Genomic DNA, 13,257 nt, shown 5'->3' on the forward strand with positions numbered 1-13,257 from the left:
TAGACTGGGTTGTGTGAATAAGCACTGTATTTTATGAGGCTTCAATTCTTCCTTAGGGATCAAATCAAAAGATATGTCTCAGTGCCTATGGGTTAATCAGTTCACAAACTATTTTATGAAGTGGAGAATCCTTGTTCTCCTGAAGCCACATTGTCACAAGCATTATAATTTGGCCACAGTCAGCGTAAGAGATGGCACTTCCAAACCCCTCTTGTCATGAGGTACAAAATTTATTTTTAAGACTTACTCTGGGTGTTTTATCTTTCCTTATGAATAAATTCTATCTATCCTCTGGATATCAAGGATATCTGCAGAAGACTGAAAACAAAGACATTTGGGAAGAACATTCATTTTAATTACCCTGATATCTGATTAATGAAAGAGGTAAGTGGGACAATTTGTCTATATTAGTCCTATCTTGCTCTGTAATGGGGATGACATTGTTCAAAGTTAATTGGGATTCCTTTCTTGTGAATCATATTCCAAATATTTAAACTTATCTACTGTAAATTACTCATCTGTTCCATAATCCTCTCTCTCAATGAAAATACTAGACTTCTCCAAATTTATTCTCAGACCTGAATACAGGACACTCATTATAAGCAAAAACGCTCATTGGAGCTGTCAAGGTTCCTCCCCCACTCTGAACTCTAGGGTACAGATGTGGGGACCTGCATGAAAAACCTCCTAAGCTTATCTTTACCAGCTTAGGTCAAAACTTCCCCAAGGTACAAAATATTACCCCCGTTATCCTTGGAATGGCCGCTACCACCACCAAATTAATACTGGTTACTGGGGAAGAGCTGTTTGGACGCGTCCTTCCCCCCAAAATACTTCCCAAAACCTTGCACCCCACTTCCTGGACAAGGTTTGGTAAAAAGCCTCACCAATTTGTCTAGGTGACTACAGACCCAGACCCTTGGATCTTAAGAACAATGAACAATCCTCCCAACACTTGCACCCCCCCTTTCCTGGGAAATGTTGGATAAAAAGCCTCACCAATTTGCATAGGTGACCACAAACCCAAACCCTTGGATCTGAGAACAATGAAAAAGCATTCAGTGTTTTACAAGAAGACTTTTAATAAAAAATAGAAGTAAATAGAAATAAAGAAATTCCCCCTGTAAAATCAGGATGGTATATATCTTACAGGGTAATTAGATTCAAAAACATAGAGAACCCCTCTAGGCAAAACCTTAAGTTACAAAAAAGATACACAGACAGAAATAGTTATTCTATTCAGCACAATTCTTTTCTCAGCCATTTAAAGAAATCATAATCTAACACATACCTAGCTAGATTACTTACTAAAAGTTCTAAGACTCCATTCCTGTTCTGTCCCCGGCCAAGACGACTACAGACAGACCCACAAAAACCTGTGTTTCTCTCCCTCCTCCCAGCTTTTGAAAGTATCTTGTCTCCTTATTGGTCATTTTGGTCAGGTGCCAGCGAGGTTACCTTTAGCTTCTTAACCCTTTACAGGTGAGAGGAGCTTTCCCCTGGCCAGGAGGGATTTCAAAGGGGTTTACCCTTCCCTTTATATTTATGACAGGAGCACTTTGCTGAAGCATAAAGCAGAAAATCTGCAAAAAGATATTACATCCCTTTCTTTATCAAGTTGGAATTACCCTTTCAATGGGACATTTCACATTAAGTGAGCCAAGGAACAGAAGGGGTGAAACAGAATGACCCTGGAGTGTAGCCTTAAGAGAGAAAATGCCTCTAATACTAATGAACTAGTAGACGCTTGCTTGTCTTCATTGTACAATTTCCTCAGCTAGTGAACAGGACCACACCAACAAGATGAAACAGCCTTTTCAAATTCTCAGCCCTGGACAAATCCTGATAGGTCACAGTGGATTATTCCTGAAAGAAGTCTCTTTACCTACCAGGATTTTAGCTACTATTGGAAGCCATTATTTAGAAGAGAAAACAGGTAATAAAATGACAAGGTGGAGATCTCTCTCAGGTTTAAAAACAAATTATATGGATCCCCTTAGGAAGTGAATCTTTCTCAAAGGCTTCACAATATGTTTCTGAAAGTAAAAGTGTCAGTTTGTGTTTTAAAAACAATTCAATCATGTCAGCTTAGGCCTGAGGCTTTTTCTCCTTCCATTGGGAATATGGTATCCCTGAACTCACTTTCTTTGGCTGGCCAAAGCCTCTTATTGCCTAGCTAATTAGGTGGGGACAATTTAATTAGTTAATATATATTTGAATTCCTAGCACTGCAATTGTTCAAGCTCACAGATCATTATAACAAACAATAATATTGCATACATCTTGGTGGGATCTGTGGTCAGTATTTTAAATTTGAAGTATTAGCTTAGCTACTTTATCTCTATTTATGAAACACTTTGGCCAGGACCAAACTTTATTTCTGTATTCATATACCTTCTACCTCATGATCCTTTCCAACCCTTCAGGTTAACATGAGATTTAATTCTGTCCTGGTTTTACAGAATTCTCTCATACTCTGCATTGACCCAATTTAGATTTAAAGTACAAAGAAGCTTCGCAAATATTTTTAAATTGGTTAGTCTCTAAGGTGCCACTAGTAGTACTCTTCTTTTTGCGAATACAGACTAACACGGCTGCTACTCTGAAAACTCAATAGTGATTCTCCTACAGAAAACTTAAATACCTCCTAGCATATGCCCCTGGTACAAATCTCTTAAGTAGTTTGCCTGCATGAAGATTTCACTATGCTTCTTTAATGATGTAAGGAAATTCTCCTTCTTTAAAAAAGTTGTACCCCACTGCAGAAAAGTTTGGGGAACATTTAGATTACCATCATTTATCATTTGTTTAGCACCAATTATGTGTTCAGTTCTGGACAGTACAATAAAAATTCTGCCCTAAAAAACCTAGGATCTGAAAAATCTCAATCGAAAATTATTTGAAATAATACTATAGTATACTGGACAGTTTATTGGAACTATTCACCCTGTACATTTCCTTTTGGATTATCATAAGCAATTTATGTGCTGGAGAAAAAACCCAACAACCTATATTCTCTTACAGTGGGATCTTATATTAGGACACAACAGACACCAGACACCCATGACAGGAAGCTCTGAGGGGCAGGTACAGTCTCTTTGTTATGTGTTTGCAGAGCAAGTAGCACAACGGGTAGTCCATGACTGGTGCTCTTAGGTGCAAATAATACAAAAATAAGAATAAGTAAATAAGCCAATCTCCTCTGCATTCAATTTGAGGGCGTTACCTTTTTTTGAAGTTCTATATATTTTATTATTGTGTCTTATACAATTAAAATCTCCAGTGTACAAATGATGATTCTGAAGAGTGGCTAAAGTGAAGATTTTCTATATAAAAATCACAATTCAGCATATAAATGCCAGCAAAGTCTTTTCTCAATACAAATGTCATAGGTTATAACCCTCAAACATCTACTATCAATTCTAGTTTGTTTTCACACACTGTGAGCAATACAGTAACTCCTCCCGAAGAAAGAGACATACAGGCGCCATCCAAGACTCTTTGAAGGAGGAAGTCTCATGGTCAAATAGATGAGTTTCCCAGAGGACAATAACCTTCTCTTTAGTATATATTTTTTAACTCATCTGGGTTGAAGCATTAAAACCATCACATCCTCATTTTACTGCAACTGGCCCAGTGTTCCATATGATGTCCTGGTGTCCCGGGAAATTCCTGCAGCACACCTGAAATGTCCTGGGCTTTTATTTTATCAAAAATATTTTAACTGCCAACTGTTTGTTCAATATGAACGGTTATATTGAGTAAGCCCTTCTCTGCGTTTACTAGGAACAAACAATCCAATGGAATGAATGTTCAGTGTGATAAACTGTGTTTGGAGTGGAGTGAAAAAAAAAAGGAGAGTAAGTGTATATACCATTAAAGCTCTTCTTTTGATCAAAGTGAATGTTAATGACACTTGTTCAGTGTTTCACTATAAATGCATTCAGAGCACTTAGAGAGAAGTTGGACCAACAAAAGATATTACTTCACCCACCTTGTCTCTCAAATATCCTGGGACTGACATGGCTACAACAACACTGCATACACTAAGTAAAAGGAAAAAGGTCTTCCATTTCAAGTAATATGCTTGTCAGAAGCTGGCATACTGACACCGGTTGCATTTTTTAAAAAGACTTTTGTACAACTATTTTGCAACTCTAAAAAATGTTGCCACAAAAGCATCCTGGTTTTCGATTTTGAAAATTTGGTCATTTTGCACCTTGTTAAATCTTTTGTTATCATTACATACATATTGCTATGACAACTTTGTCACCTTGAATACCCATAGATTTCATCTCAATTTTCCAAAGCATTTCAAACATTAGTCTATGCCATTTATTAAACTGTAACAACCATCCCACCTTTTTTTCCTGGCACACCAACCTCTCTCCATCTCTGCTGAAGAGCAAGGGGGAAAAAAACCCAAATTCTCCAAAACCTTGAAGGGGCCAAATATCCTCCCAAATGGAGCCTGCATTAAGTCATCCCCATCTACTCTCCTATGATAGAAATGTCACACTTAGGAGTGGAATTTGCCATTTTGGTCTCAAGTTTATTAGCTAGTGACTTGGAACTTAATGATCATGATGGTCAATTTACTTCCTCTCTCCATTAAGAATGATAGCTCATAACTTTGCATAACCATATAATAAATATGCCAAAAAACGATACTTGTGAAGCCTTTAGGATTGTCACATACACAGTATACATGACAAAAAGCCATAACATCAAAGAAATAAATTCACACAGCTAACAGGACATACCTTCTTCTCCTTCATCCACTGGCACAAACCTTAACAATATCACTAAACTACTGTTCACCACCACAGACTGCATACCACAACCTCAGTCTGACCTCTTGCACACATGCCTTTAACAAACTATTCCCTCCCAACACTATGAGTTGTGGATGTTTGGTGTAGTAGTAGTTGTATTAGGAGGGGGTACTTTGGCAAAGGGAGTAATAGAAAGCTGGCAACCCAAGAGAGCAGAGTGAAGGCTGCAGTGCATAGTATGTGGTGCATGGGAGTTATGGTAATGTTAAGGTGTGTGCATTTTCTCAGGTGGGAGGGAGAAAGGATGACGTTTCTAAGTAATATACAGCTTGACTGGCATTTGTGAACACACCTTCCCCTTCAATATCAATTGAAAATTGTCAAAAACATGGCGAATATATCCTCTCTTATAATCTATTTCCATTAAGGGTTTTCAATTTTTTTTTTTTAAACTTTCACATAGAAGTCAGAGGTTATGGGGCACAGTGGAAAAGCCATGTGGGACTGATTCTGTAGTAGGAGGAAGCTATTAAAACCAATTCCCAAAGCTATGAACATTTCCAGTGACTTCAATGTTGCTGCTTCCACTGCACAAACAAGTAGTAAATGAAATGAAGCTGTCTCAGTGTGAGCTTCTTTGTGGATGAGGGACAGGATAACCATATTTGAAAATGAAATGTGAGAAGGGCACAATCAGCAGAGAGAACTTTCTATCTTTAAAATTCTAAGAATGCAGTTATTTGATAATTTAATACAAACAAGTAGCACTATATGAATAATTCACAGTACATAACTTGACTCAGCCTTTCTGTTCAAGAATCCTCCAAAAGCATCTTATAATTTTATTGATTGCTTGAAATTATACACCAAATACTTTCTAACGTTTCCTCTTCTATAGATTGCTGGCGATCAGTTAATTGCATGAGTTCAAAATACTAAATGCAGCATGTTCTGGTTAATTTGGATTGGACCCTAGGTTGCACATAGTAATGTTTCACCTGGGTCATGGAACAGAGGCTGTACGTTTTGTGATGGCTGATTATCTTTAGTAATGATCAAGACAAGGTCAGCTTTGCTCCAAAACTAGTGAACGAGGTGACTAAGTAGAATATCTCATTTCAAGCACATGATACAGGTGCTCCATGATCTACATCGACTGTCTACCGCCTTCAAGTGAGTTTAAGATGTAGCTTTTAACTTATAAAGTCTTAAATGGCCTGGGACCTGCCTAATTAACAGATCACCTCTGTCCTGTAGAATGTACATAGCTGTGGTCACTGGAGGTGTATGAGCTATATTCCTTCCAATTTAAATGTGAGAGAGCTCCTGGCAGAGTATTTTCCATGCAAGTCCCTCAGCCACAGAATCCACTTTCCTCTTGGTCAAGAGGAACATCATTAGTCCATCTTCCCTGTTGAAGGAAAAGGCCCAGGTAGGGACCATGAAATTGTGGAGGTAAATGCATGGTTACGCAGGTAGAGTTGGAGAGAGGACTTTGGATTCTTCAACCATGTGATGTTGTTCCAGGAAGAAGGATTGCTAGGAAGAGATGGAATCCACCTAACGAAGAGAGGGAAGAGCATCTTCACAGGGAGGCTTGCTAACCTAGAGAGGAGGGCTTTAAACTAGGTTTGCCGGGGGATGGTGACCTAAGCCTGGAGGTAAATGGGGAACAGGATATTGGGAGGAAACACAAGGAGGAGGGTGCCACAGGGGAGGCCTCTTGAGTCATACTGAGAAAGTAGGGCAATCGGCTAGTTATCTCAGGTGCCTGTACACAAACGCAAGAAGCCTATGAAAGAAGCAGGAAGAAATGGAAGCCGTGGCAGAGTCAAGGAACTTTCATGTGACTGGAACAACAGAGACTTGGTGGGGTAACTCACATGACTGGAGAGCTGTCATGGATGGGTACAAACTGTTCAGGAAGGATAGGTCGGGGAGAAAAGATGGATGAGTTGCACTGTATGTAAGGTTTCAGAGTGACAGCCGTGTTAGTCTGTATTCGCAAAAAGAAAAGGAGGACTTGTGGCACCTTAGAGACTAACCAATTTATTAGAGCATAAGCTTTCGTGAGCTACAGCTCACTTCCTCAGATGCATGGAATCATCTTCCTCATACATTCCACTGTATGTAAGGGTGCAGTATGATTGCTCAAAGCTACAATATGAAACTGGAGAAAAGCCTATTGAGTGTCTTTGGGTTAAGTTTAGAGGCAAGAGCAACAAGGGTGATGTCAAAGTGGGTGTCTGCTATAGACCACCAGGCCAGGAAGATGAGGTAGACCAGGCTCTCTTTGGACAACTAACAGAAGTTTCCAGATCACAGGCCTTGGTTCTCATGGGGGACTTCAATCACCCTGACATCTGCTGGGAGAGCAATACAGCAGTGCACAGACAATCGAGGAAGCTTTTGGAGAGTGTTGGGGACAATGTCCTGGTGCAAGCGTTGGGGCCATGATCCTCTTGACCTGCTGCTCACAAACAGGGAAGAACTGGTAGGGGAAGTAGAAGTGGATGGCAACCTGGGTAGCAGTGATCATGAGATGGTCGAGTTCAGGATCCTGACAAAAGGAAGAAAGGAGAGCAACAGAATATGGACCCTGGACTTTCAAAAAGCAGGCTGACTCCCTCAGGGAACTGATGGACAGGATCCCGTGGGAGGCTAATATGAGGGGGAAAGGAGTCCAGGAGAGCTGGCTGTATTTTAAAGAAGCCTTATTGAGGGTGCAGGAACAAACCATCCCGATGTGCAGAAAGAATAGCAAATATGGCAGACAACCAGCTTGGCTTAACAGAGAAATCTCTGGTGAGCTTAAACACAAAAAGGAAGCTTACAAGAAGTGGAAACTTGGACAGATGACTAGGGAGGAGTATAAAAATATTGCTCAAGCATGCAAGGGTGTAATCAGGAAGGCCAAGGCAAAATTAGAGTCGCAGCTAGCAAGAGATGTGAAGGGTAACAAGAAGGTTTCTACAGGTATGTTAGCAACAAGGTGGTCAGGGAAAGTGTGGAACCCTTACTGAATGGGGGAGGCAACCTAGTAACTGATGATGTGGAAAAAGCTGAAGTACTCAATGCTTTTTTTGCCTCAGTCTTCACAGACCAGGTCAGCTCCCAAACTGCTGCACTGGGCAGTATGGGGAGAAGGTAAGCAGCCCTCAGTGGTGAAAGAACAGGTTAAGGACCATTTTAAAAAGCTAGACATGCACAAGTCCATGGGTCCGGATCTAATGCATCCGAGGGTGCTGACGGAGTTGGCTGACCTGATTGCAGAGCCATTGGCCGTTATCTTTGAAAACTTGTGGTAATCGGGGGAAATCCCGGACAACTGGAAAAAGGCAAATATAGTGCCCCTCTTTAAAAAAGGGAAGAAGGAGAATCCGGGGAACTACAGACCAGTCAGCCTCACCTCAGTTCTCAGAAAAATCACAGAGCAGGTCCTCAAGCACTTGGAGGAGAGGAAGGTGATCAGGAACAGTCAACATGGATTCACCAAGGGCAAGTCATGCATGACTAACCTGACTGCCTTCTATGATGAGATAACTGGCTCTGTGAATATGGGGACATGATATATCTTTACTTTAGCAAAGCTTTTGATACAGTCTCCCAAAGTATTCTTGCCAGTAAGTTAAAAATGTATGGATTGGATGAATGGGCTATAAGGTGGATAGAAAGCTGGCTAGATCGTTGGGGTCAACAGGTAGTGATCAACTGCTTGATGTGTAGTTGGCACCCGGTATCAAGCGGGTCTGTCCCTGGGCCGGTTTTGTTCAATATCTTCATTAATGATCTGGATGATGGGATGGATTGCACCCTCAGCAAGTTCGTGGATGACACTAAGCTGCGGGGAGAGGTAGATAGGCTGGAGGGTAGGGATAGGGTCCAGAGTGACCTAGATAAATTGGAAGATTGGGCCAAAAGAAATCTGATGAGGTTCAACAAGGACAAGTGCAGAATCCTGCACTTAGGACGGACGAATCCCATGCACTGCTACAGGCTGGGGACCTACTGGCTAAGCGGCAGTTCTGCAGAAAATGACCTGGGGATTATAGTGGATGAGAAGCTGGATATGAGTCAAACAGTGTGCTCTTTTTGCCAAGAAGGCTAACGGCACATTGGGCTGATTAGTAGGAGCACTGCCAGCAGATCAAGGGATGTGATTATTTGCCTCTATTCTGCACTGGTAGGGCAACATCTGGAGTACTGTGTCCAGTTTTGGGCCCCCCCACTACAGAAAGAATGTGGACAAAGGTGGAGAGAGTTCAATGGAGGTGGAGGGCAACGGAAATGATTAGGGGACAGGGAACATGATTTATGAGAAAAGGCTGATGGAACTGGGCTCATTTAATCTGCAGAAGAGAAGAATGAGGGGAGATTTGATAGCAGCCTTCAACTGCTGAAGGGGTGTTCCAAAGAGGATGGAGCTTGGTTGTTCTCAGTGGTGGCAGTTGACAGAATAAGGAGCAATGGTCTCAAGTTGCTGTGGGGGAGGTCTAGGTTGGATATTAGGAAAAAACTATTTCACTAGGAGGGTGGTGAAGCACTGGAATGGGTTAAGTAGGGAGGTGGTGGAATCTCCATCCTTAGAGGTTTTTAAGGCCCTGATTCACAAAGCCCCGGCTGGGATGATTTAACTCGGGTTGGTCCTGCTTTGAGAAGGAGGTTGGACTAGATCAGGAGTTGGCAACTGTCAAGGTTCCTCCCCTACTCTGAACTCTAGGGTACAGATGTGGGGACCTGCATGAAAAACCTCCTAAGCTTATCTTTACCAGCTTAGGTCAAAACTTCCCCAAGGTACAAAATATTACACCCGTTGTCCTTGGACTGGCCGCTACCACCACCAAACTAATACTGGTTACTGGGGAAGAGCTGTTTGGACGCGTCCTTCCCCCCAAAATACTTCCCAAAACCTTGCACCCCACTTCCTGGACAAGGTTTGGTAAAAAGCCTCACCAATTTGCCTAGGTGACTACAGACCCAGACGCTTGGATCTTAAGAACAATGAACAATCCTCCCAACACTTGCACCCCCGCTTTTCTGGGAAATGTTGGATAAAAAGCCTCACCAATTTGCATAGGTGACCACAGACCCAAACCCTTGGATCTGAGAACAATGAAAAAGCATTCAGTGTTTTACAAGAAGACTTTTAATAAAAAATAGAAGTAAATAGAAATAAAGAAATCCCCCCTGTAAAATCAGGATGGTAGATATCTTACAGGGTAATTAGATTCAAAAACAGAGAACCCCTCTAGGCAAAACCTTAAGTTACAAAAAAGATACACAGACAGAAATAGTTATTCTATTCAGCACAATTCTTTTCTCAGCCATTTAAAGAAATCATAATCTAACACATACCTAGCTAGATTACTTACTAAAAGTTCTAAGACTCCATTCCTGTTCTGTCCCTGGCAAGAGCAGCATACAGACAGACCCAGACCCTTTGTTTCTCTCCCTCCTCCCAGCTTTTGAAAGTATCTTGTCTCCTCATTGGTCATTTTGGTCAGGTGCCAGCGAGGTTACCTTTAGCTTCTTAACCCTTTACAGGTGAGAGGAGCTTTCCCCTGGCCAGGAGGGATTTCAAAGGGGTTTACCCTTCCCTTTATATTTATGACAGCAACCTTTCAGAATTGGTGTTCCGAGTCTTCATTTATTCACCCTAATTTAAGGTTTCGCATGCCAGTAATACACTTTAACATTTTTAGAAGGTCTCTTTCTATAAAAGTCTATAATATATACCTAAACTATTTTTGCATGTAAAGTAAATAAGGTTTTTAAAATGTTTAAGAAGCTTAATTTAATATTAAAATGCAGAGCCCCCCGGAACTGTCGCCAGGACCCGGGCAGTGTGAGTGCCACTGAAAATCAGCTCCCGAGCCGCCTTTGGCATGCGTGCCATACGTTGCCATACTACCCCTGGACTAGACGACCTCCTGAGGTCTCTTCCAACCCTAATCTTCTATGATTAGTCAAATTTGATCCAGAAACCTACAGGTGGAAGGATCTGTTAAAATTTTGAGGAAACATTCTGAACGTAAATGTTAACTCAAATATGTTATAGAATATCTTCCTCCTTCGGGAGCTGGTTGAAAAATGGGAAGTTTGTTTTGATTCTTTTAAAATCAGAATTCAGAAAAATTTGACAAGCTCTGGAGCAGATTGAGAAACAGGCTGAATTTTTTGAGAAAATGCTTGCAAAAACTTTATCCCAATCTTCTCATTTAAATTTCAAGTTTCAATGAAAAGTTTTGCTTAAAAACAAATTCAGAAAGTGTCAATCAGTTCTGCTTTCTTAATTTCAATCAGCAATTCTAAAACAAGGTGCAGAAGTTTAGCAGGCCCCAAATAGACGGGAATGGCTTGTACCATCATTTCACCAGGCTACAAATCTAAGGTCCAGGTTTGGCGAGTGGAAATTCAGCAGGATACGTCAGAGTATGTCAGATGAGATAAAAATGCAGCTGAATGATGTTGGGGTGGTAACAGTGAAGGGGAGAAAAAAACGATAATTTCTATTGGAAGAGTGCAAAATAAGAGGACAGGACTGGGACACCATCAGGGAAGGTGAAAATATTGGGTTCACAATAAGTATTGGATAGAAAAAGGATAGAATCATTTGTAGTGTCATGGCAGAAGGAGGTGGGTAGCTGGAATAGCGTGTGGAGGAAACACAGCCATAAGTGATGATGAGGGGAATGGCAATAGATAAGAGTAAGGTTATGCTGGAACAGAATGCAGCTACTTTCTTTTCCTATAGTGGTACAGTACTCTGGCCATTCCTTTTTGTGAGGACAGAAAGCCAAGCAGCCAGAGTTATCAGGCTGGGAGAGCTTCTTCTAATGCTACCAGGCCCTGCAGTGTTTGCTTAGCTTGCCAAATCAGCTTTTTCTTCTGCTCCAATGCTCTGCATGTGTGTTTCTGTCCTCAGATCATGACAATTGAAAGATCAGAAAGAGTACTAGGGTGGTACTCTGTCTGGTTAGTAAAACAGGGGGTGAGAAGGAAAAAGAGACAGAAGTACTGACACACGCAGCAAGACTATGTTCAAGCAACACTTTTGTTACTGATGTGCCTTGCTAAAGCGGCTCAGTGTATACAGCATCTCCCATCGGTACTGTCCAGAAATACCTCTTTCCTTTTACTGCAAGAGGCACTATACCCAGCCTCAACAACTTAACTGTGGCAGGTATGTGCACCACTAGGAAACAGAATAAGTAGAAAGAGTCATGGACCGTGAAACAAGCCATTCTCTGTGCTGCTGGGAGGGCTCCAGGCAGGGGCTCCAAGCAGTAAGTCCCAGTTGGGCTGGGGAGGGACAGGAATTGTTCTTCTCCTGCATGGCTGCTCGGGGGGGTGGGGGTGGGCAGGGAGGGCGGAAGAGACCAGACCCACCTGCGGGTACCTTTTGGATTGGGACCCCCACGGTTACAGCACGTGAAATTTCAGATGTAAGCATCTGAAAACCTGAAATTGACCAATTTTAAAACCCTCTGGCCATGAAATTAATCAAAATGGACTATGAATTTGATAGGGCCCTAGTGATGCAACAATAGGAGGAGAACACACAGACAAGTATTGAGGACACAGAGACAAGAAAAAGCTAAGGACAGAGATACTGAAAATTGCAAGAAATAAGAAAAAATAGGAAAGAGGCAGAAAACTCTCTTGCTGCCTCAACATAGTCTACATCAGATGAAGAGCCAGGAGGCATCTCCCTACTAGGGCTTCCTGGATCCCTTATTAAATGCCTAAGCAGACTCCAGTTTATAATTAAAAAACAACCACCTCCGAAAACAAAAAACCCACCTTCATGTGGGTCTACAGCTCCTGCACAATCTCAACTACACCACTGACAATCTTAGAATCAGTATACTCCTGTCCTGTTCCTTCTTTATCATAACTAAGGGTGGGAGAAGCCCATTTTCTCACTGAATGAGCAGACTCTCGAAGTATAAGCCAATGATGATTGTGGGCAGACTTCTACACAAACTGAGATTTTCCTGCTTATAGCCAGAGGAGCTATGAATAGTTCTTCACATGTATTTTGATAGTGAACCTACCTGAAAGTCCTGATCATCTATTCCAAATCTCTCTCTCAGATTGCGGAATACCATTGGACAATATTCCTTAAATTTGAAATGACTTGGCATGTTTTCTCTGAAATAGAATGAAAAACAGTGAAAATCACATGCATGTTCAATTAAATAACTCAGGACAATAACATCTTAAAAACTTTTGTACAAAATAGAGACAAAGCAGACTTAGAGTCCATCTACTCCAATCTTTATCAGGTCAGGATTGACCCCAAACTATTTTCTCTCTTTTATAAACATACACATAGGGGTTGGTAATCAGCTATATAAGAACTGGATGAAGTCCATACATACTAAATTTTGACAAGTCTTCACATCTAGACTCAAAAAACAGTGAAATAATTTTCCCTTTGCCCTACTAATGCTCTGAAAGAGAAACCTTAAATTGGATT

General features: G+C 41.3%; 1 protein-coding gene across 4 annotated transcripts in view; it reads right to left on the reverse strand.

Moving 5' to 3' along the window:
- The window catches only part of PIP4K2A (phosphatidylinositol-5-phosphate 4-kinase type 2 alpha), a 206,392-nt gene that overhangs the window by 86,684 nt on the left and 106,451 nt on the right, over positions 1-13,257 (reverse strand). For all 4 annotated transcript variants that reach the window (XM_084620274.1, XM_084620275.1, XM_084620276.1 and 1 more), the window contains one exon: positions 12,833-12,929. In XM_084620274.1, the coding sequence (XP_084476400.1) occupies positions 12,833-12,929 (97 nt within the window). The remainder of the gene's footprint in view (positions 1-12,832; positions 12,930-13,257) is intronic.

Source organism: Lepidochelys olivacea, assembly GCF_965140295.1.
Source record: "Lepidochelys olivacea isolate rLepOli2 genome assembly, chromosome: 2".
NCBI classification, from domain to species: domain Eukaryota; kingdom Metazoa; phylum Chordata; order Testudines; family Cheloniidae; genus Lepidochelys; species Lepidochelys olivacea.